The following is a 27,378-nucleotide window of genomic DNA, read 5'->3' on the forward strand; positions in this document are numbered from 1 at the left end:
CATTTTAAAAGTGTTTATTATTTTATTTGTTCATTAATTCATTCATAATCCACCTTCCTCACAGAGACTCAAGGCAGATTCCAAATCATTTTGTAAAAATGCAGTCTGCCGGCGTAAGGCGCCGAATAAACAAAGTAACAGGGCTATGTCTACAAAACAAGATGACAGTGCAAACAGCAATTAAAAAGTCCAGGAAATTGCACACCGTAAACAATATGGACTTAACCTTATTCACTATATTTATCGAACTGTACAAAAGCTGTGAATGTCAAGCACCCTCTAAGAAAAGGTATACCCCTGCTGATGCCAAGGGAATTCCCTGTCCAAGAGGGTTCTTGCTATAATGAATGTCATCTTTAAAAAAACACGGTGTGCTTTTTTTTTTGGTGCAGTTTAGCTAAAACTTTTATGATTGCTACTTTAAGATGACTTTAACTTGGTTCCTGAACTGACACTAAGAATAGCAAAGGTTTTAGCACAGAAATTACTTTACAGTTGAACTTAGCCTGGTGAGAGAGTTTTCTTCCCATTTTACGGGTGGCGGGTTGAGATTGGGAGGGCAACCTGAGGGTGGCTGTTGTCTGAGTATCTGGTTGGTTGGAAATGGAACCCCATTTCTCTGCTCAGTGCAGGCTGTGAAGGCACCAAGAAGACCTTTGGGAGAACAAACATGGCTTGCTTGTGAATACAAACACTGTCTGATTCCAGCTGTCTTGCTTTGTTTAGGGCAAATGTATCAAGAGACACCATATTCAGAAAAATGTGTAGGGCCATAAAACGTGGCTTTGTTGCAAAGTGTCCCTGTATCCAGGGCCCTGTATCCAGAATTCTGTATCCAGGAGGCTGTGAAATGAACAGCAATATGCACATGGATTTCCTCTGCTTGGCGTAATTTCTACTAGTAGACAGGCCAAAGGGGCAAAAAGCTAAGACGCAGCACAGCCTGTAGACGTTCTTCAGTCACCCTCCACATTCTGTGCTCACACTTCCAAATGTCTTTTTACAACTTTGAGGTTGTTTTAAAATGACAGCTCAGATTTGCACTTTCCCCACCCTTACGTATACTGTGGCCTACACACAACCTTGTCTCTGTGAGGCCTTAACAGTAGTATCTCCATGCTGAATGGTCTCTCTTTTTCTCGCTTCTCTTTCAGGGTCGTTGCATAAATTTCACCAGAGTGAAGACTTCTCAGGCTCCGCCAAAGTACCCGCTCAACAATGCATATCATCCCCCGTCTCCACCCCCTGCCCCCATTTATAACCCCCCACCTCCTGCCCCAATCTACACCCCACCACCACCTAGCACACCCACACCACCCACTCCATCCCCACCTCCCACCCTCCCACCACTCCCACCACCTCCTCATGCTCCACCCCCCAACCGGGCCCCACCCCCTTCACGGCCCCCACCTCGCCCTTCTTTCTAAAGAGCAAACCCGTCTCTCCCAGAAATATTTCTCAAGCCATTTTCAGCAATACTGTACCAATTCTGTTACGGGGTGGCTTTAACATTCTGGGTGACAAGATAAGCAAGCCACTTTGAATATGTTTTTTAAAGAAAACCCTAATACATCAGGCAGCTGGGATGCTGAAATCACTTGTGTTTTGTTTCAAAGGAATCTCTCCCATTCAGCATTTCCAAAAAAAGGGGAGGGGGGAATCCTCTGGGTGAAAATTGGCAGGGAACAAAGTTACTGAAAACCACCAGTAGCCCCTGTGTGTATCACAGTTTACAGTCATCTCGCTACTTCCTGTTCATACTGAAAATGGACTATTGCTCACATGGATGGCGGGAACCTCAGGCTGAAACCCTAGCTGTAAGGACACCAACCTCAGGAGCCAAAGCTGAGGCCATTCCTACAACTCACATCTCTGTTGCTGGAGCCTTCCATCACATAGAAAGGATATGCATGCAGGGCTGGATCCGATACATTGCTGCAAGGAAGATGGTTAATGCGATGAAATATTGATTGAGTTGAGGGAAGAACAAGGAAAGGATCATTCAAATGGCAGATTTTTGGTGCTTCATCCTTTGAAGAATGTGAAATGAATCCAAAGCCATTCTTCACAGTGTTCTAGGTTGCTGGAAGACCAAGGGAGGCAGAAGACTGTTTATTGAGTTTGAGAGGGACAAAGCATCTTGTTTAGAGACATCGTTTGGTACCAAGGGAATGATGGCCTTCCTCACACGACAAGCAATCCATGAAATTTTCTGAAAACATTCTGAAGAGCACCCTAAGAGCATGAAACCACAATCACTGCATTCTGTGTAAGCCTAACAGAGCTCCTGATATACTTTTAGATAATCTGTTTGAAATATGTGGCCATTTGGGTGTCACGCAAGTCCACATATGATTTCTAGCTGGCTTGGAAAACAACATTGACCAATTAGGAGGAAGATGGAATAGAAGGATGATCCTAGGGTGGGCACAGGGTGGGACTGTGGCAAGGTTTGGTTTGACTTCTTAAAGTGCCTTCAGTGGTTCTGTGCAGAGTCTTACAACCATTTTATGACGATGTCACCAAAAGTAGACTTTTAAAGTGTATTGGCGCATACTGAAGTGATCTCGTGGGTGGTACAGTATGTGTCTAGACAGAGAAGGAATATGTCCTGGTTCAGATAGACTTTTCTGGGGTCTGTTGTTGCACTATAAAATGTGCATTCAGACATAATGGCAAGGGTTAAAGAGAGTGAGTGCTAAGGATTGGAGTAGTGGGAAGATGAATTGCAAATAGAAGTGCTAATTGAAGGGCAAACTTGTGTTGGTGTCGCTGGACCCTTCAGCTCAGTATACGAGCACATCATTTAAAACAAGCAGCATGCATTCTTCCACAGGGACATGGGACTCTGGTCCCACCATCTTCCAGTGCTATCTTGGTTTCTGCTTCTCTTTCCTGGCAAAGGAGTCATTCAGACAACCATTGAATGCCTGGTATTGAAACGCTCATGTGTGTCAGCTTTAGCATGTTGCAAAAGATGTGTGCAGGTTGGAAGAGCTTTTAAGGTTACTTTTGCAGTTTTTTCAAAATCTTAATCTACCATGTAGCAGGTTTGCATGACTTGGTAACTTCAAGCAGGAAGCATGCATACTTGCGCACGCATACACAAAATCATGTGAACTAACCTCCATTGATGGGGGGAAAGAGGAATCTTCATAGCCATGCATGCAAAAGGGCAAAAGTTAGCTAATGCCTAGTCTCAGCTATGTCGCTCAGTTTTGCTGTGTGCAGGCAAGCCAAAAAAAAAGTCACCCTTAGTAGCCAAAGAAATGCACTGGTTGCATTTCACCATTACTCTTTATTTGTGGGAATACCAAGCCTGCTTCTGCACAAATGTCTTGCTTCTGTATCACCCATGTTAGAAATCAGTTAAGGCAGGTAAATTGTTTAAGGCAATATTCCCAAGTCCTTGGTGTAATTGCTAGGATCAGTTGTACCAAAAGGGAAAAGCATCCCAGCTTTTTAAGCCTTCAGTACCCACTTCTGTAGCTAGAGGTCTATTTTAATGCCTTTTCATATGAAAGTTTAAAACACTGGGCTCACCAAGTGAAAGAAAAAAGGCAAAGGACCTGATCCAAAGTGAAGTACTTCTGCAACCATTTATAATGTGCTATGAGTTCTTGTCTAGGTAAGCAGATTGCTTGAGTGCACTGAGACGTACACAGGGTGCAGAAAAACATAGGCAAGAAAGGTACTCATATCCGCTATTTCTCAAGTTGGCTCTCCCAGTAATGACCATTTGGCATCTATGCTAAAAATGTTGGTGTAGACTGCTTTTTAAGGGCAAATGCCTGAATCTGTCACTTGGATGTCTAGCAGTATTGGGACACCCAGAATCCTTCAGTGGCTATTAAAACTGCCATATTGAGAGCTAGACCTCTGGATGCCAGGAACGGCTGCCATGTCTGCAGTCAGATGGCTGTTTGTCTGCCAAATAACTGTTAGGGCTTACTCCAGAGGGCAGTTCTCATGTTCTCCCCTCATGTTCTAGTGTGTTGTATTCATATGCTTCACTGATCTATAGTCATCCTCATAAGGTTCAGTCTTAAGCCTGCACCGAAGCCTTGATTCAAAACTACATTGCATGTGCAAGACCCCCATTCCCATGACACCAACTGCTATCCTGAGCAAAGGACTTTCTTTTGGTTCCTACACTAACCACCTATCAATCCTTATGGTAGTAGTAATAGCACTGCTCGTCATATATATGGTGTCTTTCAAAAGAGGAACAATCCAGAGGTAAAACCAAGTTGACCAGCCTCCCGGGAAAGGATTCTCTTCTTTGTATGGAGATGTTTGTTAATAGGTGCCTAATAACCAGCATGGAGTTCAATTGCCATTTAAACTATCTCCAAAAGCTGCTTTATCTGCTGGCAGTACAATGCAGCTTCTTGAAACAGCAAAAACTCCAGTGAGATGCTGCCATTGTCACGTATCTCTTGAGAGATCCACTGTTTTTGGTTTACAGGTTGCAGTCAGGTCAGTCACAAAAGACTACTTTGTAATTGTCAGGGTTCCCCTGACAAAGATTTGGCGGGATGCCAATTAACAGGGAATGGATATCACCTGAGTAGCATAGCTAAAGCCCGATCCTCCCAGAAGGTCTCCTGTGCAAACCTTAATGAGATGAACAATTGTGTATTAGCATAGCACCTGTTATTACAACAGGATTTGAGCAGGAGAATTTCCTGGTAAGTTTTGCCCAGAAAATGTAAAATAAGTGGGACTAGTGTAATAAAAGTATTTGGGATCAAGTTTTAGTCTTAATAGATGCTTGAAGTTGCTCAAAAGTTTGGAACAAAAATGCTTTGTTAATTTTTTTTAAAATGCCAATTTAGTGATAAATCAGCAGAACAAATTAAGAGGGAAAATGTATTTCACTGCTTGTTTTTATTAAAAAGACATTTTGTTTTCCACATTTCTGAGTTCTAAAGTTTAAAATATGAGGCTGGGGTACAAGGAGGGAGTAAAAAGTGTACACTAGGCCAAGGAGTTACTTTTTAAGTACACTAAAATTCTCTACACATGACAAAAACAAAGTCCCAAATCTGTGATGTATATATTATTGCATGGTTGCCATATTTTAAGTGGAAGCATTTTCTATCGTGTGTGGATAAAAGATCTTGTTTTTTTTCAAGTTGTAGTAAATTATTATAAAGCCAGTGATATTTCATGGCATGTTATTGTATCAAGCTGTGCTTGTTTTATTTTCTATTTTTATTTTTCATGGTTTTATTGCTTTTATTAATGTATAAATATTTCCTGTTATTGACGAGCACCTCCTTTACAGATCATTAATTGAACTCACAAAGACTTTTGATGATGACTTCCACTCGAGCTAGTGAGAGGGGTTCTAACAGCAGGGACCTGTTTAAATGAAGGACAAAAATAAGTTCAGAGGGCCCTATCCACCAGGCATTACACTTGCATAAACTCCTTTGGTCAAGTTGTGCAATAATGACCTTCATATTGTACTTGGAATTCTTGACATACACCAGTTTTATGCCTAATAAAGGTTCTGGAACTCCTTTGGCAACATGTGGCAATGTAGGGATGCCAACCTCCAGGTCTAGAGATCTCCTGGAATTACAACTGATATCCAGACAAAAGAGATCAGTTCACTGGGAGAAAATGGCCACTTTGAAAGGTGGACTCTATGACATTATATGTCATTATATGTCATTGAAATCCCTCTCGTTTCCAAACCCCGTACTCCTCTGGCTGTAGCCCGAAAATTTCCAGGCATTTTCCAGTCCAGCGCTGACAACCCTATGGTAACATGAGGCAAGAATGTTTTGACATAATTAAGGATGGCAGATAAACCACTTGATGCCAAAGGACACAATCCACCAGAAAAGTGTCCTTCTCAAGAGCTTCACAGTATAGCTGCATGGCTCTCGTTCCTGTCTGACAGGACAAGCTCAGATCTTCCTGGTGGGTTGTGTATATGTGAAGTTTGGATTGTCTGCTGCAAGCATCAACCCATTTCAGGCTGGCCCTGGTAGGGATTGTGCCTTAAAGTTCACAAGTGACAAAGGATGTCTTATGGGAATTTAGACGCCCATCCAGAAAACGCTTACAGCTGTACCAACCCTTTCACAATATATGGTCACCAGGCTGCAAAGCTCAAGGCCTCTAGCTTTGATGACTGATATTTTAGGAGACTCTGAAGCAATTTGACATTAGGTAGCATGCTAGTAATGTAATTACTTGGTTGGCCAATGATAGATGCTTCATAAGAGGCCAGTATTCTTTAGCTAGAGCTGCAAGATTTCTGTTGTCTGTAAAGCTTTTCCTAGTTGTGGCTCTGATCACATGAGTTCAGTGGGAACTTCTGGGGTTAAGTACTGAGGCTGAAGAACTATTCCACCCATGGGGTGAGTAGCTTGGCACATCTTGAGAGGACCATTCACAAAAAGTATGCAAACAATTTTAGTATGAATTGTACTCTGCTTGAGTGGACTAGAAGCACCTAATGCTGCTGCTCTGGTGTGGGTCCTGAGTCTGCACCACAGTGGGAGACCACCAGGAGGCCTACAGATGTTGCTTCTTCAAAAGGAAGAGCTGGAGGCAAATGCCAGAGACACTCTCCCAGGTGTGTGAGTAGATAGAAATGCAGATTTAAGAAGAGTTGTTGTCCCAATTTTACTGAACCAGTGGCAGGCCCAAGATATTTTTGTGCCTGAGAGAGAAAAGCTGATAAAGCTTAAATGTGCTTAACTTTGGCTGGATAGGGCCCATAGTTTTTGATGTTCATGGATCTTTGAGACAATTAATGTTAAGTAAAAGTGAGGTGGAACTGACTGGCCATATAGGACTGTATATATGTATATTTTCTTACTATAAAACTTTAGGAGCTCATTATTATGTTCCAAAACTAGCAATTTCTAATCAAGAGTTCCTTAAGAAACGAAAAAGAAAAGCAGTGAGAGTAAAGGGTGCGGTGCTGCCTCTTTTCCAAATTGTCTGGAAAAAATGTGGGTGTTTTTTTGTTTAGGGGGTCTGACTGCTTCAGTTTCAGGTATCACAACAGTTGAACAACTCTTGAAACACGGTTATGCTGGGTCATCTGGCTCACGAACTTTTTAGCTCTAGCAGCTGTAAGAGACAGGGATCAACCACGTCACATTTTCAAACAACCGGCTGATCTGTAGTTCTTGTTGGCCACGGCAAAGAAGAGGAGGTGGGACTGTTGACCTGATGGAGAAGATGCAAATAAGGAAAGAAAGCTTTTCTCTGGTGGATTTGGCTACCTCTGGGACTGGAGATGAACAACTGATTATTCGGGCAGAGGATTGTTATTCCGTGCAATTGACCTGTTTGCATGTGTCGTTTTTAGATACAGTCATTACTCTTCGCCAGTTTTGATGTTATTAAATACCTACTTTGAATTCTGTTTCCCAATATTTTATTTACAAAATAGGGAACAGGAAGCTACGCAACACCAATGTTGAGACAGTGAATTCTAGCATTGGTTGAATGGTTTGATATGTTTTTGGATTCCTTAGTAATTTAAGAAACAGGTTGCTCACTCATTACTCTGCAAGGGAAGGGATGTTCAGAGATGATTTGCCATTACCTGCTTCCACGTCACGCTCCTGGTATTCCTCAGAGGTTCCCCATCCAAATACTTGCCAGGGTCAAGGCTGAGTGTGTATGACTGTCCCAAAGTCACCCAGCAAGTTTCCATAACAGAGTAGGGATTCAGGCCCTATACCAGCCATTTAGTAAAAGAAGAAGAAGAGTTTGGTTTTAACCTCCCCCCCCTTTCTCTCCTGCAAGGAGACTCAAAGGGGCTTACAATCTCCTTTCCCTCCCCCGCCCCACAACAAACACCCTGTGAGATGGGTGGGACAGAGAGCTCCAAAGAACTGTGACTAGCCCACAGTAATCCAGCTGGCATGTGTTGAAGTGCACAAGCTAATCTGGTTCACCCAGATAAGCCTCCACAGTACAAGTGGCAAAGCAGGGAATCAAACCCGGTTCTCCAGAATAGAGTGCACCTGCTCTTAACCACTACACCACGCTGGTGTAGATACCTACTACCATATCTCAAAATTTCCAGAATGTTGACACAGGCTTAAAAACCTTGGGGAGCCTTTGTGTACTCCAGGCCACACAGTAGTAGTTGGAGAATGAAGCAGCAGATAAGCACTGGGATTTGAACACACCTGTGAGTTCTTTGGCAGCAACCTCTTATTCCAGTTTATTACCTGGCACTGGGCACCATTCATCCTAGTGGACATGAACTTGTCCCCCTCCCTTCTCCCCCCCCCCCCCTTGTGGAGACCTGCTGCAGAAGCATGTGGTTTGAAAATGAATTAGGGGGTTAAAATCCACATATACAGGTTTCAGATTACCCAATCTTGAAACCAAGGCAGAAGCCTGTTCACAGAAAAGAGAACAGGTGAAAGGCAAAACCTTGCTACAGGTAATCTGCTTTAGAGGCATTTACACATCCAGAATTAACTGGCAGAGTAAACACAACAGCTCTAAAAACAGTAGTTACCAGTCAACAAAGAATTCAAATCAACAGGACATTCAGTTCTCTTAAAAGCATACCTGCGCATACATACAGCTAAACAGTGTTTGCTGTTCTAATTGACAATTTGGCCTGCAGCTTCAAATATCTTTGGTATTTCTGGTTCTAGGAGGAACATTAAAGATGCAAAACTTTTAAGCCAAAGTCAAGGTTAAGCTGGACATGTCTTTTTATTCAAAGGGCAAGATACAAAAAAAAAAGATAAGCCGAGAAACAAAAATATAATCAACAGACATCTACTGACAAAGTTAAAACTGTGTGGCGTAAACAGCACAAAACAAGTACACAATGGTCCCACAAACCCAGACAAGCCATATTTTTATTCAGGAGAACAGACAGAGAAGCCCACCCCCCTAACATTTGCCAATCTGTTCCAGTTTTACACCTAGCATCTTTATTCAACATCTTCAAACAAGAGCCAGTAATCAGGTATGCCAGTTGTATTCATCAGGAGCAAAACAGGAGGCCACGGGTATCCCACAAAGGGTTGAGCCATTGCCACAAAAATATGCACTCGTGCCCAAGCTTTGGTGAACTGTCAAGTTCCTTGAATTCACCATGTCACAGACTTTAAGACTCCTGTGTCTGCAGCGTACAGAACAAGGATGGAGAAAGGATGCCAGGGAAGATCAGCGGCTTTCAACTTCTCAGTTCCTTCCTCTAGCATTACTTTCTTCTATATAAAACGTAACTTAACCATGTTTGTCCCTCTGAGGACTGAACTGTATATCTTGAACTGAGATGTCTCTAATACATTTTCACAGATGCAGAGCGATGCCTTCTCCTTTATGCATCCAAAAAGAAGCCTCTCCCATTGGGTTTGCCTGCAGCATGGCTTCTCCAAGATGGTAGCCTAGTTGTGCTTCCCATTCTAGACAGGCATTCAGTGTAGACTCCAGACGTAGGAAGAGGCTTATGATTAAACTGGTAGCACTACTGACACAGTAGGCTCTATCTCCTTGCTTAGGCTGTCCACAGGATGTTCAACAGTGTATCAAATGACGATTCACAAAGAATAAACTCCAGCACTTTCGACCTTAGATGCCAGACATTCGCGATATGACTTGACAATCTGGAAATTACATGCGGCAATCCCGCATTCAACTGCATTTTTAATATTTAACTGAAAGACAGGCAATGTTTCATTTCTGGCGAATGCAATGAAGGCTGAGTGTTGTTGAAATGTCCACAAAGATGCAGCGTGGACCTCACCCTGTCATCCTTGATTAGACAGATTCCCATTAATGCACCCTGCAGGAGACACAATACTTGAGGGCTGCTCCCCATTATTGTACAAAGTGGGGAAGAAGGGCCCACACAATGGTCCTGGTAAGGAAGTTTTAGAACATTTTTTCTTATTTGGCAATTCTTGTCTCATTTCTGGACAGTTTGCCCTTTCTTGAATCTTCAGTTACAACAGGGAAAACAGTAGCCCAAAGGGACAGTGTTCACAACCTTCCTCCTCCACTTGGCCTCACCACCGTTTTGACAATGAAACTTATGAGGTTTCCCTAACCAATGGAAAGTCAGCATACATCAAGTCACAGATAGCACTGTGTAGATGCCAAGGAAGGTGTAATCTAGTCCTTCGGAGAGCCCAGGTTTGTCGTGTCTGCATAAATCTTAAGCAATTGCAGCCCTGCTGCAGCTGTTTTTTTTCCTATAGGTCATCTTTGGTCCTACTATATTGCATTTCTCTTTCTTTCTCTCTCTCCCTCCTGAGGCTCTATGACATATCTTTTGAAATATCTCTATGAAATATCTTTTACCTTTTATCTGCTATACAGATATCAGCAGTAACTAGAAGACTGTGCATCCATTCTCTTTCCAGGGCAATACTAACTTGTTTCCCACTTATTGGATTAAAAGTATCTGAAGCCCAAGTGTTTTTTCACTTTTGGAAAAACGAAGGGAGTACATACCTTTCACCTACCATTCTTTGACCAGTTGGGATGTCCAACATCACTTAAACTTTGCAGATTCCTTTTGTCTTACAGAGAAAAAAACTATACATAGCAGCACACCAGAAACTAATTCACATTAAACGTAACTGCTGGGCACCTCTCCTGCAAGTTAATGGGGTTAGAACGGGATTCCCTCACCCTTGTTCTTCAAGCTTCTCTTAGTCACTACACAGTCTCAACTGATTTGATCATGTAGGGAACATGGGGTCACCTGGTGCTCTCTGTAAACCTACTTGCCTGGTAATGTTTGCTTGCTGCCAGTCTGGGCAGAAGGACAACAGAGAAGTGAGTCTAATCCTGTTGTCTTTTTCCTTTCAAATGGCAAACACAATGGGCTCTCTTCGAATCCATCAAAAAAAGAAGTAATTTTTGTATGGGGAAAAGTTTCAAAAAACCACTACCACATCCCAATTTCGTGAGGCCCCTGTAAATACCCCTTCCTTCTTCACAGACTGATGGAAGGCAGCAGGCTGTCCTGCGCCACTGCTGACCCAGGTTGAGTAATGGGTGTGTGTTCTGATTCTGGGAATCCAACACTGGAATACATTTACAGACTTCAGAAAATAAAGCAGCAGAGAGCTGTAAAGGAGGGTGGATACAAAATGTTTGCAATAACTTCTCTACCAAAACCAGATTTCTTCCATGTGGACCGATACAGTTTGCTTGACAACTTCCCACAATCAAAGAACAAGGCATCACTGTGTTGCAAGACACATTACATGGCAGATTCCTTCTGCTCTGTCCGCAATTTCTGACCAGCAAACTCCGCCGCCAACTCTGTCCTTGCACAAAAGTTGAAGCTCAGATCCCCTAGAGCCCTGCTACCTTCCTTCTTCTAGTAGGTACATTTGGCACAATTTCAATGCTTCCTTAACACATGGCAAAAGCCACTGTGCTGCTAATATTTCTTCTGAATGCAGATGATGTCCTTGTTGTGAGAGATGCTCCTTAAAAGCCAAAGGTTAGTATAGAGTGGAATATTCTGATTCGTCTCCCCATCTTACAATGACTAAGGCAAGCACCTTGTGGAGACTCTGCCACAACAAAAACAAATGCAGGAATTAGCCCTCGGCCAAGACTCTGTAGGAATACTCAGGGAAAGCTCCCTCTTTGAAGACACAGAGTACTTCAGTCCCCTGCAGCGGGTCTCATTTGCAGTCAATGTACAGTGAAACCACATAGAACCAGGATGTCTGAAAGAATCCATTCGTGAAGGATCAAAGCCACTGTGCTTCTCTTGGCAAGCTGCATGAATCTTTATTGCTGGAAGCCTGAGAGTGCAGGAGTCCATAACAATGAGTCGCCCTTTCAGTCAGTCAGTCCCACAGGGTGACAGCGAGCACAATGTCTGAGTGTCTCAGTATCTGCACCTGAGACTTCTACAGCTACTTCTGACAGTACTACAGTGAATGCAACAGCAATGCAATTTCTCACTCATTGGGGAGGTCTGAACAATTTCAGCAAGCTTGTTTTCGTTTGCAAAAACTCTACTTTGGAATACCATTCAACGGTGCCATTGGCATAGCTACAGATTCAACTTTCAACTGTCACAAACGCAACAGAATTAAAGATTATTGTACAAAGAGAACAAGATCTAATCAAGGGGTCTTTTAAAATCAACGTCCTTCGGAATGAAAAAACAAAAAACAGTCTCTCGCTGACCTCTGCCGAAATCCTTAACGGGTGAGAGGTATTCTATTCAACTGTAACTGATTTTGCCAGATTTCTTGGAAAGTCAACCTGGAAAAAAACAACAACACAGAAGTCCCAAGTAAATAATGCGCACTAGGCTGTTTTAGCACTTCATATATTTATACTTCTCAGTACTTATTAAAGACATTGGCTGCTCCCTCGCAGTTAGTTTACTTCACTGGCCACTCAAACTGGAACTCAAATCAGCTTCATCCCACTGAAGCTGACAAGCTCAAACAGGATTACAATGAAGAACTGAAGTTTAAGAGGTTCATGAATGCTACTCTCCACTCTTCTATATGACAATGGAGAGACCTTTCTCCATCAGCTCCTGTCACCAACACAAGTGGTAGATTCTACACTCTCTTATTTTTGGCAAGAACTGATCTTCATCCCAGGTCTTGCCTAGTCCATCTTTCACACAAGAAACAGTATTATAAGGCAGTTACTATTTCCCTCAGCCTCTCCGCCATCTCCCTATAACCCAGAATGCTGCTTTTCTTCAGATTACGGAGCAAATAAATTAAAATTAGTTTACAAAAAGAAAAAAATGAATTTCCAAACAAGTTCTCACTGAAGCAACACTATGCCCCCTTCCGCACACGCAAAATAATGCGTTTTCAAACCACTTTCACAACTGTTTGCAAGTGGATTTTGCCATTCCGCACAGCTTCAAAGAGCACTGAAAGCAGTTTGAAAGTGCATTATTCTGCATGTGCGGAATGAGCTTCTGACTAGACTGACTGACATGTAGCAGGTTTCCTCATTTCGAATACTCAAAATTCCAGCATGTTTCACTCTATAGTCCTACCAGGCAGACTGGTTTTATTTTTTAGGGACTGCTAATATGGAGGTGTCCAATCCCCTAAGGCAGTTAGCATGATCTGTGAATGTGGCAGATTTAAGAATGAAGTGTAGTAAACTACACATGAGTATGAAGGGTCACTGCTAGCCCAATGGATGGATTTCTCTTGGACCCAGAAGATCAGAATTTAGAGATCTGAGTTCCACCTAAACAACCCCCCATTAACTCTTGCCACGAAAGGAATAAGAGTGACCTACCTCATGGGACTAGTGTGAAAAGGAAAGAAAAACCCTCATCCTTCTGGGACAGGGCGAGCTACAGATACTGCGAATGCAGACTACTTACATCATAGCCCCTGAGGACTGCAAGGTGGAATGCCAGAAGCTGTAAAGGAATAACGCTCAGGATCCCCTGAAGACAGTCCACAGAGTGAGGGACTTTGATTGTTCGCTTGTTGCTTTTGATGGTCTCAGTATCTTCCTTGCCACAAATCACAACAGGTCGCCCCTGGAAGATGCCAAAGTATCAAGAAATACTGTTTGGGGTGGTGGGGAGAGAAGAAGTATATTTTTCTCAGCTGAAATTCAGTCAGCACTCCCTTTTGTTGAAGCTCAAGGCACAAATTATACTGTCATAGTAAGATGGGGAAACAAGTTAATTAACTGTTTGACTGCCAAACCCTATGCCCCTTTGCTGCAGCCAAGTAACACAAGGTGATCCTCAGCAAAGGAATGTTTTCCTATCCCATTCATGCGTGGTTCATTTTGTTATTCCAAACAGAAAATGGCACCTGATTGATGGGATGTGCTTCAGAATGTCACATCATTCTCTTGGTTTATTTTATTTTAATTTCTTGTTTGAAAACATAAAGGCACAACGTTTTCTATTTCACTTTAAGTCTTAAAAGCCAAATGCAAAATGCTTGTGGTCAACCTGAACCCTTGAAATCAGGGGTACGAGGACTGCAGCCATTCCAGGATCTAAAAAACCTCCAGAGAATCTTCCAAAATCTCATGTTCCATAGAAGTCACTTAGTAGCCTCAGCAATTGTATTTTTAATGCCTACCTTCCCAACATGAACACTAAGAGTAAAGCCAACATTGGGGGATGGAGGGTGAACAGTTATGGCTGCCTTTTGAGATATGAAGAAAGGGGAATCTAATTTTTATAACAGAAGAACTTGGATAAAGAAAGCTGATCCCCTCCACAAACACGTCTTTCACTTCTGTCTTTCCCAGTCCAGCCGGCTCCCAGCCTCTCTCAGAATTATAGAACCTGGGGCACCCAAGGACACAGAGTGAAGTAGGAGAATAGAGATGAAACAACTTCCTTCAACAGGTGTCCCCATTCCCACTCCACTCGAACAGAAATGCAGATCTTCACTGTGGTAGCTAGCTGTCTGTTATCCCTAGCTTCGTCCCCAAAAAAAAACAGATGCAAGAAGGTAAACATTCCAATAGTAAATCCAGGCTGCACAGAAAAATGGGGTGGGTGGGTCTTAGGGTTAGCTTGATTATTCTTCTCCTGAACTGAGCAGGTAACTGAACTGAAACCACTAAAGCACTAATGTGTTCCTCAGCTATTAAAGAAAAATAGCGCCTGCCATACCCTAGCCTAGAATTAAAGCACAACGTGACAGTTAAAGTAAACTGAAGAGAATCCCTACATCACATACAGATAAGAGGAAGAAATGGATTTCTCTTTTAAACTATCAGCTTCTGTTTCCCCCACTGAATATTTTATACTTGAGGAAGCATACACTCACTCCTTTCTGGGCAGGGCTTGGAAAATCCTGGGGCACTGGTCGTCTTCACTCACCTGCCGTGCAATAACCTGCTGCAAAGCATTCTGGCACTTGGCATACGTGTTGTCCCTCATGATGATCATGATTACAGGCATCAGCTTGTCTACCAGCGCAAGGGGGCCATGTTTCAGCTCGCCAGCCAGAATACCTTCTGAATGCATATATGTGATCTCTTTGATTTTCTAGGGAAGAACAGCAGCGCGTTAGTCCCTGGACCTCCCACCCAACCCATTATTTCTTCTGTTCTTGGCTCCCCGTGACTGCTACACAATGGCTGCTATGAAGATGCAGCAAAAGAGGAGTCAGATTTCTTGGCCTACAACGTATCACAAGGAAAGGATTTGGATTCCTCCCAAGATGGATTTGTGAAGTTAGCGGGGGTTAGGAGAATACTGCATGGTGACCTGTGTGGCTTGCAAGTCACTGAGCTAAAAGCAGCCCATTGGCGTGCCGTCAAGCACAAAGATCCAGAAATGGTTATTTTTAAGTGTGCCCTCTCTCGCTCTTGCTTTTCTTGTCCAAGTCCAGGTTTATTTATTTATACTCTGCTTTTTTCCGCAAAGCACCTTAAGTTCTGTCCTGCCATGTGCCATTTTGCACATGGGACTGTGGCCTGGGTTCAGCCCCGTCAATCCGCAGCAGAAAAAGGAGGCTCCTTACCAGAGCGCCTTCCAGGCATGTTGCATAGTGATAGCCACGACCCATAATAAGGACAGACTTCTGGTGGTAAAGCTCTGTGGCCAGTTTCTGGATCTCATCATCCATGCTCAGCACTTCTTTAATCAAGTCTGTTGTGAGGCGCAAAGGACAGACAATATACAAAATACAGATTTAATTACACGCGGAGAGCATTACTTACTCATCATATTGGTTACAGGCATTTGGGGGAGATTTGTTTTTGCACATAAAAACAAAATTGTTTACAGTATTTAAAACCATCATGCAATCTGCACGTCAATGTGCAGCTTCGGGGTTTGATCATAGTCAGATGTCCCAGGATTTTAAAGGGACCTTTCATCAGTACTAAATATTAAGATGAGAGCCTGCATTCCTGAATCGCCCAATTCAGGTATAAATACTACTGCCGTGGCATTTATTGGGGCATACATTATACCCAGGCTAGCCTGACCTCATCAGATCTTGGAAGCTAAGGAGGGTCACAGATGGGAGACCACTAAGAAAGCCCATAATTGCTATGCAGAGCTTGGTATTGGCAAACTACCTCTCAACATCTCTTGCCTTGAAAACCGTGTGGGGTTGACAGCACTTTCCAGCTCACAGCATCATTCTGCTTACAATGATTAGAAACCAAAGATATACAGTGCTGACTGTGGCTTGTAAATGTTTCACTTCTTTTCAAATACTAAGTTATAATCTTCTGTGGCCAAGGTGACCAACATATTGCCCAGCTGCCTTTGACAGCTTGCAGACAGGAGGATACTACAATGGGTTCTCCCAGTTTTTGGCTTTCCCAACAGCTCACTCATCCCTTTTGCACTGAGGTTCAGTCCTCTGCACTAAGGCCCGCAGGTGCCCTAAAGGCAGTGGTGGGATTCAGCAGGTTCGCACCACTTTGGCAGAACCAGTTGTTAAAATGGTGCTTGTAAACAACCAGTTGTTAAATTATTTGAATCCCACCACCGGAACCGGTCGTTAAATTATTTGAATCCCACCACTGCCTAAAAGGGTGTGGATTTGGATATTCCCAATCTAAATACTGCCCCAAGTTCCTTGTTTCATTTCAGAAATACCCAAAAGGAAGCAAGGCACTCTAAAAAATTTAGGAATTGGAGACAGGGAGGGTTATGGGCCATTTTCATGGGTGGTAAACTTGACTTCTAGTATGAGATCAGGTCTACTCATACCCCATATTCTCAAACTCAAAAAAAATCACCAGAAACAAGCTTCATAAACAATGCCAATACTTAAAGAGTTTTGAAAGAATTATAACAATGAATATCTAGAAAGAAATATATTTGGGAACAATCTAAAAGCAAGCAAAATTAAGGCAGAACGCTAGTGAAACAATAGACAAAGTACTTACTTACTGGCTAATCTTTACCTACAGAACTTACACACCTGTCCCTCTAGGTACCTTCTGTCTGTCGCAGCATGCAACAGCAAACATCTGCCTCCTGACACCCAAGTCCTGACACAGAGCTGCACTCTAACCTGCTCCATTTATGGACTTGCCCTTTAGTTTAGTTTGGGAGTTCCTTTCCTGGGCCAATCAGAACTTGGGTGCGTGTTTGAAAATTTCCTCCAAGACAACTGTTGTCTGCTCAGTTTAAAAGTACAGATTAAAAGAATTTTGCATACTGCACCTGCTGCAACTCAGTGCTGAACACAAAGGGAAGAGAGGGCCTGGAATAATTTACTAGGGAAAACCGACAAACTGGCTCCAACAGCAAATTTAGCTTGTGAATTCCTTTGTTTCTGGATTCATCCATCAGAAAACATGTATTGGGCCTCTTTCTGGAACATACCTTGGGGATCTTATTTCCCACTTCAAACAGAGATGTCCCTATTATTCTTAAAGCTATTAACCCTTCCATAACTAAGCAATTAAGATGTGAAGTCATGGTGGTTTGGAATTTAACTCTTATTCCCTATCATGTCTTCTATATCAACAGGCACAATTGTTATGGACAGGCCCACATTTGCCTCGCTTCAAAAGAGTTGCCCTGGATCATCTTGCAGTGGAGTATTTGGACGTACCTGGCAACAGCTTGAGGCCTCGCATTATTTCTTTCCGTCTTTCTTGCATAGAAATTCTGTCATCGCACATCATGAGAGCGAACATTACTAGTGAAACAAACTGGCTCGTGTAGGCCTAGGGAAGAAAAGAATCACTGCGGTCCATTCACAAAATCTTCCAAAACATGTCAAGTTTCCTGAAACTTACTACTACTACTTTAAAGCTGGTCTGAAAGCTTCTCTCTCTCTGGCCCACCTCGAACAGTTCTGTCCTAAAAAGTGTCAGAAAAGGAAGTGGTTCTTCCATTGCAGAAGCAGATGTTAGTCCCTGAGGTAGCTACATTGCCACCTATGTGGTTACTTGTTTTACTTCAGGATCTAGGAATTATACCAGGGAAGGCGTCTTCCCACACTGCTCAGGACAGTGTTTGAACACAGGGGCCATAATGGCAATGTGGTTCTTTACTGCCTCTTCATGAAGTCATGAGTGGGTGGGATGGAACCATGCAATTGGCCCATGGGAGTCACATTTTCACGCTCTTTACTGAAGCAGGGTGGAAAAGTGCCACATTGAAGCAGCTTCCGCACTGGTAGCAGAAAAAGTAAATCAAGCCTAAGAAGGACTCTGATGGTAGCTGCCCTGAGCACTTGGAGCACATTGGCAATCCATACTCAATTCCTGACCACTCCTGTCCACAAGGAAACTAGACAACAGGTTAACAAGCACATAATGCTTTGCTAACATGAGTCAGCAACTTTGTGAAAGAACAGAAGATCTGGTCAGGGGGGGGGGCAACATTACCTCTGATTCTGAGCTCCAGCAGAGCGGTTACAGTTTATCAAACCCATTGTTACAGTTCACAATCACCACGTTTGCCAAACCGTAGGGGCTATTTTCCAAAAGCTATGAATAGTTGTCAAGTACAGCAACTGATCGGAAGGAAGATATCATTGTGCCGTGATCTCCGTTAATTACCTTTTTCATCAACCTAGCTAGGCAGTTTTCCCTGAGCACTGTCAACTCCTTATCATAAACAGGGATTACACACTCCAGTAAGTGGGAGAAGAAGACTATGTTCTACATCTGGTAGTTTAGGCGGTCTGCCAGCAGGCTCAGGAACACATGCAGTTACATTATGAAGTGCTGCCACTAATAAAAGATACAACTTGATACTGTCCCAGAGCAAAACAAACACAGACATGTTCAAACTTTGAGGACGGAGTGTTGGCTGTGGAGAAGGGAGGCCGTGGAGAAGGGAGACGTAACCTTCAATTCCAGCTCAACCCAGATTGCTCAATTGGTAGCTGGGAGCAAGTTGCTAACTGGCCCAGCAGGGTTATGAAGAGAAACTGGGAAATGAGTCCGCTTGTCTCAACCTTGAAGGAATGGGTTCCACTTGCCTGACCCCCCACTCCCTTAAATCAGTTCCCCAAGTACTACTGTACCTAGAAGAGTCCCACACTTTTCCAGGGATTACCTCAGACTAAAATGCCTCCACATTCTTGAACAAGCAGGGAAGAAGAAAATAGCACGCAAAACGGATTCTGAAACTTTGCAGCGCTGTGTGTTACGACACAAATATTTTCCAAGAGCTAATCGAGACTGAAATAAAATGGACCTGCAAGTGCAATGCAGCCCTTTCACACCTGAACCAACAAGTGAACTCACACTGTTGTGGCTAATTTAATATTATGGCCATTCCTCCACAACAAGCAGCTGTTTCCCTAGCACAGCGGTGGCGAACCTCTGGCACGGTCTCAGAGCCCTCTCTGTGGGCACGCGTACACAGAGTTTGTCATGTAGGGGGAGTGGAAAATCACCCCCCCCCCCCCAAATACACACACATATGTAGGCTGGCCTTGCTTCTGAGCAAAACCTCCTAGGGTCATGATTCACCTTTCGATGCATTGCACGTTTGCTTCACCAAGCTTACTCTCAAGTAACGCGTGCCTCGGAGCAAACCATTTTTTCTAAACTAAAACCTCAGTATTCAGGTTAAATTGCCATGTTGGCACTTTGTGATAATTAAGTGGGCTTTGAATTGCAATTTGGGCACTCGGTCTCGAAAAGGTTCGCCATCACTGCCCTAGCATAAAAAGCTGGTCCACAGCCAGTTATAAATTTAAGAAAATAGCTTCAGTATCTAGGAAGGGAGGGCAAAGTCACCACTGGGTAGCTAAGTGGCACCAGAGTAAGAGAGTATTAATGTGAGGGGATGCGGAGAGATAAATATAGAAAGTAACAAGAGCACCACGAAAGGAGGGTGGCATATCTCTTTAGATGCAGTTCATACAACTGGAGGACTCCTAAAAGAGGGCTTCAAGAGGAACCCTCAGTTCAGAAATGGGAATGTTCCCCTTTGTGAGACAAAGGGAATACCTTCCACATCACTTGTACTGTTTCATCTTTAACTGGTCAGAGATTTCTCTAATAACTGGATAAACTGAAACAGGACAGAGGGGGTGGTTCCAGTAAGTTGTCACAGAATAAAATTAAATACCAAGTACAATGGTGGTGGAACTATTTACTTGCATGAAAAACACCTTAAGGGATTCAACCAGCCATTTTGCTTGTCACTTATGCTGCCTTGACTATTATTATCTGTATCCTGATCTCACCCCATCCCACAAAAATATCCGCCACAGACATCTGGAAAAGTCTCCTAAAAAAAACACCCAGAAAAAAACACCAGCAATCCAGGAATGCTTCGTGACTAATCGGACAGATTAATATTTGTATTGGTTGGCAAAGAAACAATCTTTCCTTTCCCAGCTAATAGGTAGTATTTACCTAAGCTTAAATTCTTAAGTGGAACTAAAAATCACGCAATATAAAACAAAAGAATGAACTGGTTGGGGTGGGAGAGCAGTGCAGACAAGGAAGAGGAGGAAAATGCCATGTACAGAAACATATGCAGCAAAACAGGCATGTAACACCTGCAAGGAAATAAGCCCTCTTGATATAGTGTGGTCAGGTAGCCCAACAGAAATGATTCACACACCAGGATGTTCCAAATACACAGCAGACAAACTATTTCAGTCGCAAAAAGTAACTGCTGGGCAGTTACTGACAGAAAACAAACCCTTCCTTCGACCAGGCAGATAACGCAATAGAAGGGTCCAGATTCAAGAACACTAAGTTTCTCCTTAGATATAAATGTACTGCACAGTATTAGCAGCTTGAGAAGTACTTTCTGCAATTTACTTCTTAGGAGGATTGATTTGCTGCACAATATCATGTTCCATGATTGGCCAAAACTGCTATATCAACCAAATACACCCAACAGAAACAGCCCCAGTTCCAGGAAACCACTATTTTGCACTGTTGGGAAAAAAACTGTATTAAGTTTTCCCATTACATGTTATCAGTTCACACACAGTATGTAAGGTAAAGAAGTAGGCTTCTCAGGGTCAGAATTTGGCCTGGGAACCTGACTTCAGAAAAGTGCATTGTATACTTAGATCCAGAAGATATACTATCACTTGAACAGTAAAAATCAGAGGCCAAGAACTCTATATCTTGTCATGATAGCAAACCTTGCACGAAAACTGTTCTATACATTCCAAAACAAATTCAGTGGAGTTTTTCCATTGTGACAAGTGCATTAACAAGACAGGTCAGGCCTACATTTATTCAGACAACCAAAATTAGACTTTCCTGGATGCAGAAGGTTAACATTTTCAGCTACACAAGGAAGCCTCACCTTTGTGCTTGCAACACCAATCTCTGGTCCAGCATTGATATGCACTCCGCAGTCTGTCTCCCGGGATATGGAGCTACCAACAGTGTTTGTGATTCCTACAGTAAGAGCTCCTCTTTCCTTGCAGTACCGAAGGGCCATCAAGGTGTCTGCTGTCTCACCTGCTAGGACACACAGAGGGTACCTGGTTATAATTCTGAAAGTGCTATATTCCAGCAGCCATGCTCTCACAGGTTCCTAATTTTCAAGAATGCTGTTTCTGTTCAGTTCCATGAACAAAAGGCTCCCAGGATACAATAACAGGGAAGGAAACATTTCAGTTGCAAACTAGACTCATATGCTGAGTGGAGGATGGGGACTGTAGATGTTATCTGTGTGAGACACAACACCACAGTGGAACTGTTTGTTGGAGCACTGTAAAGTATTGATATACATGAGCAGCTAGGCACGAGTCCTGGAGTACCTTAGGGACCAACACAATTTTTATGTTATGAGATTTCGAGAGTCAAAGCTCTCCTTGTTAGGTACGTAATGAAGGCAGCTTCGACTTTCAGAAGATTATATCTAGAAAAAATCGTTGGTCTCTATGGTGCTGCTAGACTCGTATCTAGCTGTTCTACTGCAGACCAACACAACTACCCTCCGAAACAAATAAATGAGGCCTAGCATGCAAACTAAGGAGACAACCCAGTGTACATCGTTCAGGCATCTTGTGTTTATTTCCTTGAACGTAACGATTCATTTCCACTAAAACAAATGGGATTTCAAATGCTTTAACTGCTGTGTTCTAATTGCTCTGTTGAATGAGGCCCAGGCCCTGAGGGACCCATCACAGTTCTGCAGGGCCTGCAAGACGGAACTACTCCATCAGGCCTATGGCTGAGGGCAGCAGCGGCATCCCAACAGAGCTGGCCTCCCTTGGCTTTTGCTTCTCTCTCTACTTCCCCCTTCTATTTTAGAACTGATTAAAATGCCACTGGTAGATATTATATTGGGAATTACAGGCCAATTATGCACAAGGTGCTTGCTGAGCGATGGGGGCTAATGTCCGTCGCAGCACAATTTCTTGTATGGACCTGTTTCATCAAGCCCTGCTATCACTTTCCATTCTGCCAGTGGCAAGCGAGATCACTTTTAGTACAACTTTTCATTTGCTTCACTGCCAGAGTGGGGAAATTTGCCAGTGAGCACTGCTTTGCCCTGGAGTCTTCCCTCCCCCCCAGCCTTCGCTCTTCCCTCTCACACCCTCCCTCCCCGACTTCCATGTTGCTGACTACTTCAAGTAACAGAAAAGAAGCTCACTCACATAACACTAACCTCTAATTCTCTTGACATTTCGAGATATCGATATAAAGAAAGCTTGAAAATAACAAGCCTCTGTCCTCCAGGGGCAGCAGCACCAGCAGCAGGAAGTGTTGTGTGGAGGGGAGAGGAGCGGAAGGGGAGAGAATATCTAGTCTAGGATGGTCTCCTTCTTTAACAGCCTGTGGTCCAGGAAATTGCTTTGTCTCTTTCATTGTGTGTGTGGGAGAGGGATTACTTTTGGAACAGTAATATCGACGTAAGTGCAGAATCCTGAATCAAACATTATTAGCTGTACCAGCTGCCAATCTACTCTAGCAAAAGTTGTTCATATGTTGTTCCCGGTCAAATCGTTTTGAATCATAAGAGAGTCATGGTGGTCAACCAGCCCAACACTTCCAGGACATAAGCCTTACCTGACTGGCTGATGAAAAAGCAAACATCATCTCTAAAGACTGGAGTGTTTCTGTCCAAAAAGTCACTGGCTAGTTCTACCATGACAGGCAATTCAGTCAGTTCTTCCAGCACTTGACGTGTCTGGTGAAAACAAAAAGCAGAAAATTACAAAATGCTTCATATGGCAGATCTCAGAGGAGATGCCCTTTTTCTGCCACCAGCCTCCATCCTGACATTATTTTTTAAAAAGAGAGAAGGGAAAAATAATGTTGTCTAACTTTTCACTTTGGGTAGTTCCGACAAAACAGTCACTACATCGTCAAGGCTAACATTTTGTTCAAGCACTACAACAACTGGAGAGCCTTTGGAATACTAAACTTCAAAGAAAGGAAATTATTCTAGATGACATGTAATTTACTTGACTTAATCAAGTTCCACAGCATGCAAGGATACTTTGAACTTGGTCCAGCACAGACTTTACTTGCACATGAACAAGACAGATGCTCAATGAAGGGTACCTTTCTTGAAGTTTCTTAGACAACAAATAATCACTGCCATAGATCCTTAAGAGGCCACATGACTTAACAGTCCTTCTGCGTAACAACCTTAGCTCCCTGATGTTCCTGTTTCAGAAATGGGGAATTTAGCTTAGGCACTATGTCAGAACTAAGACCCCATGGTGAGATTCTGCATGCTTCCACAATAGCCTCTCTAACCATTACTGAGACTATTTGTCCACTGATTTATTCCTGTTCCAACAAATCTTTATTTAGTTGCTGGATTTTAAGTCCCCCACCCCTGTTTCAATTGGTCTGGTTTTGGTTTTTGGGGAATCCTGACTTTACACATAACAAGTTTTAACACAAAGTTTGGACTGTAGTCATCTTGCCTAATAGCCATTAATCTGGAGGTGGGAAACTCCCCTGAAAAGATGGATTGTTCTTGTCGGCCAGAGGCAGCCATTTTGGTTAGTGGAAGAACAAGAGAGGCAAGGAGGAGCCTAGAGGTGTTGAAGCAGCGGTTACTCAGAGTAGACCACCTTGTAGGATGCAATGTAGATAAGAACCGACAGACACACAGTCACCAGTGCAGTTCTATTTATTGCTATCTACTAACAAAGTGCTTCGTCAGACCACAGGTATTTCCAGGCACACATCACTCTGCTGTCTGTGCTATCTATATACATTTGTGGTACCAGTCAGGTGCCCTCACCTTATCAGGTTTGCACACGGTACATGCTGTGCACTTGGTACTAATCTGCACACGGCACCTGTTAGAAGGAGGGTCCATCTGTCATTTAGATTTTGCTCATCTAAACATTTACACATGTTCTGACAAGAGGAGCTTGCTGGGGAAGCCACTCATCAAAACTGCTTGTCACCTTCTGAAAGGATTCTATTTCTCATTTTTGGACTCACACATCCAAATCCATTGGATTATGCTGAGTGTCTAAATGCTCTTATATAGGACCAGGAAGCAATTTTTAGCCACGGTTCTTCTAAGTGTCCTCAAACTGATCATTAAGTGTTCGCTGTCTGAAGCAGTATATACCTTAGTGTTGCATCCATTTTCAGTATGCCATTCTGTTTAAAAAACTACATTAAGGAATGCAACTGAAGAACAAACTTTTCAGCAGTTGTTTGACCAGACAGTGATTCCTGTCTCCCAACTACCACAACAGCTTGTTAAATATGCCAGAAATGCGACTTAAAAGATCCAGGGCCAGCTACTTACTGCGACTCCGGCATGGTAACTTGTCCCACAAGCAATAAGGATCAGTCGTCGACATCTCTGAATCTCCTTAATGTGATCTTTCAAGCCCCCAAGATTTACTATTACAAATAAAAGACAGAAAGGTTTAGATATTATTCACAGCGCAGAAAATTAACTGAACAAAACAAACAAGAGTGCATCAACACTGATCTTCATGGTTATTTTGTTAGGTTAAAGACAGTGAGGTGCTATACTCCTCCTGCAATGATAAGGAAAGGTCTGCTATCATGAGTTTCCAGCGATCCCATTCAGGAAACATAACAAGAGAAGGATGGCTAACCTGGCTTACTGACTGGCAATAAGGTTAGTTCCAAGTGTAGCCATGCTTACAGCACAGCCTGTAGGAGGAGACGGAGGGAAAAAAACAGATGGGTTTTCTCTCCCAGATGGTGGAAAAAGTATGTTTTACATAGCAGGAATAAAAACATTTTGGCATGGATTTCTCCAGCTGGGAGATGGTAGGGGAGGAAATGGTTAAATACCATTTCTCCTAAAGCAATCCCAGAAATTGTACTAGCTAAAGACAAAACATTGCTTAAAGTAACTATATAAAGAACTATAATAAGTAGCCCTGAGTCACATGTTAACAGGCACTAACATGTAACATTTTAACAGACTCTAATATATATATATATGAACCCCAAACTTACCAGTGTAGTCATCAAAGTTGACTCTTCCTCTCATGGTGTTAACAACAGATTCTGGCTGCTCAAAAATCTCCTTCTGCATAAATGAACTGAAGTTACCTTTAAGAAACAAAAGATGCACTGAGTGAGAAAGACAATTCTGATTTTGATTCTGTTGATCACATCGCTCGGACACGATGTAACACAGCGGGAGAAAAATCCATTTTCCTATCATCCAACACAAGGAATAAGCTAGGTCTGAAGGCTGGATGTAGTCCTGCTATGGTGTGTAGCACACTAGCTGCTGAACAGGAGTCCAAAATATAGTGTGATGAGGGATAAACAATGAATAGTGATGGTCAGAAACCACAGAGACGGATGGAAGGACTAGAGCGTCTTGGAAAAATCTGTGCAAGAAAGTAAGCCTAAATGAGCAGGAAGGGACAAGGGCTCATTCCACACATGCAGAATAATGCACTTTCAAACTGCTTTCAGTGCTCTTTGAAGCTGTGCGGAATGGCAAAATCCACTTGCAAACAGTTGTGAAAGTGGTTTGAAAATGCATTATTTTGCTTGTGCGGAAGGGGCCAAGGATAGTGCAGTCAGTTCCAGTCCCCAACACTACTATTTTACAGCACACTGAGGGCCCATCTGGAAACTAAAACATGTTGCTGTTTTTAATAGGAGGAACAATGTTCAGTTCTACTCTCCATTTGTAACTCCTGAGTGCTTACCAGAGCCAGATGCAATGTTTACTCTCCAGCCTTGTTACAGGGTCGCTATGGGAATTCTCCTTTGTCGGACAGAGTATGCCCACATTGCCCAACCCGTACCGAAACACTTGAACATATCCTGTTCCACTGTCCAAAATATGAGTGGCTTAGGGAAGCCCTTCTGCCACAGTTCTTACATAATTGCTCCCCTAATGCTGATATTGTTAAATTACATAATTGCTCCCCTAATGCTGATATTGTTACATTACAGCAATGATCCTTGGAAGCTAGAGCACACAGCCCAATATTTGCTGCAGATTTTGCTTGTAAGGGGAACTTAATCTGTTCTGTCATAACTATCGCTTTTACAATTTTATCTTGATATTTATGCCTAATAAAGGTCTTTGTTGTTGTTGTTAACTCCTGAGTGGCAAGAGATGATCTCTCATTTAAGTGGAGGAAATCTTCAACACAAGGTTTCCCTGAAGGGTCCCCCCCCTCCCCAAGTAAGAAAAGGAAGCCTGTCTGAGATGTGGAACAAAAAACAGCATCTCCGCCTGGTCCCTCAAACATAAAGCCGAGCCTGGATGAAAGCAACTGAAGAAGCTACAGCTGGGAGAGGAAATGCCCAGCAGGCCAAGGAGTAGAAGGTTACAAGGGAGACTGGCAAAAAATGAAGTCTGGGAAGTCCTGGTCACAGACGCATACCCTTCATGATTTGCTGGAGCTCCATCTGTAGAGTCTGAACAGCACGGCCAGGATGATCGCCAGCTGTGCGCTTGATTCGATGGATGGAGAGACGGCCGTCCACAACAGCTGCCACATCATCATCTTCTAGAAAAATCACTCTGTTGGTGTGTTCAATCACTGCACTGTAAGGAAGTTGAGAATGGTGTCAAACGGTGGGAGTGAAAAGGAAGCAGAAGGCAGCCACTGATGCAAATAGCAGAAATCACTGAAGATGACACAGTCTACAGTTTAACTGGGGATCTGACCATAAACCACCTTTCAGCTCCTATAAGATTCATTTTAGATTAAAAGCACATGATCACGTACCTGCTTTCTGCCTGATAACAATTCCTCCTTCGTCTGAAAGCAAACCAGATGCTGGAGGTGTTCAAAAACCAGGTCAATGCCAATACCTACCATTTCTTCAACATAATTTTCCCCTAATGTATGACATGAGATTTTTTTTTTTTTGCCACACTGGCTTCTCGCCTTGCCTCTGAGGATTTCAGAGCGACATCCTCACAACCTAGGCTGAACATAAAGTTTGCCCAAGGATGCTGTTTGACGGATTTAATCCCCGACATCAAAGCGCTCAGGCCCTATTGTACTACAGTAGTCTACTAATTTAAGACTT

General features: G+C 43.0%; 2 protein-coding genes across 5 annotated transcripts in view; one reads left to right on the plus strand and one right to left on the minus strand.

Annotated features, from left to right (window-relative positions):
- Positions 1–7,391, plus strand: part of ANTXR1 (ANTXR cell adhesion molecule 1) — a 136,689-nt gene extending 129,298 nt beyond the window's left edge. Inside the window, exon 18 of the mRNA XM_048512724.1 lies at positions 1,155–7,391. Coding sequence (XP_048368681.1) covers positions 1,155–1,427 — 273 coding nt within the window. The 3' untranslated portion in view covers positions 1,428–7,391. The remainder of the gene's footprint in view (positions 1–1,154) is intronic.
- A 1,296-nt stretch (positions 7,392–8,687) lies between these two features.
- Positions 8,688–27,378, minus strand: part of GFPT1 (glutamine--fructose-6-phosphate transaminase 1) — a 39,769-nt gene continuing 21,078 nt past the window's right edge. For 2 of the 4 annotated variants that reach the window (XM_048512503.1, XM_048512499.1), the window contains 10 exons: positions 26,724–26,887; positions 25,327–25,422; positions 24,638–24,735; positions 22,924–23,044; positions 21,209–21,366; positions 17,526–17,640; positions 15,468–15,595; positions 14,822–14,989; positions 13,349–13,510; positions 8,688–12,246 (listed from right to left, as the gene is read on the minus strand). In XM_048512503.1, the coding sequence (XP_048368460.1) occupies positions 12,202–12,246; positions 13,349–13,510; positions 14,822–14,989; positions 15,468–15,595; positions 17,526–17,640; positions 21,209–21,366; positions 22,924–23,044; positions 24,638–24,735; positions 25,327–25,422; positions 26,724–26,887 (1,255 nt within the window). In that variant the 3' untranslated portion in view covers positions 8,688–12,201. Of the gene's footprint in view, positions 12,247–13,348; positions 13,511–14,821; positions 14,990–15,467; positions 15,596–17,525; positions 17,641–21,208; positions 21,370–22,923; positions 23,045–24,637; positions 24,736–25,326; positions 25,423–26,723; positions 26,888–27,378 lie in introns of all 4 variants that reach the window. The other 2 variants (XM_048512502.1, XM_048512498.1) reach the window with 1 other exon arrangement.

This window comes from Sphaerodactylus townsendi, linkage group LG12, assembly GCF_021028975.2.
Source record: "Sphaerodactylus townsendi isolate TG3544 linkage group LG12, MPM_Stown_v2.3, whole genome shotgun sequence".
NCBI classification, from domain to species: Eukaryota; Metazoa; Chordata; class Lepidosauria; order Squamata; family Sphaerodactylidae; genus Sphaerodactylus; species Sphaerodactylus townsendi.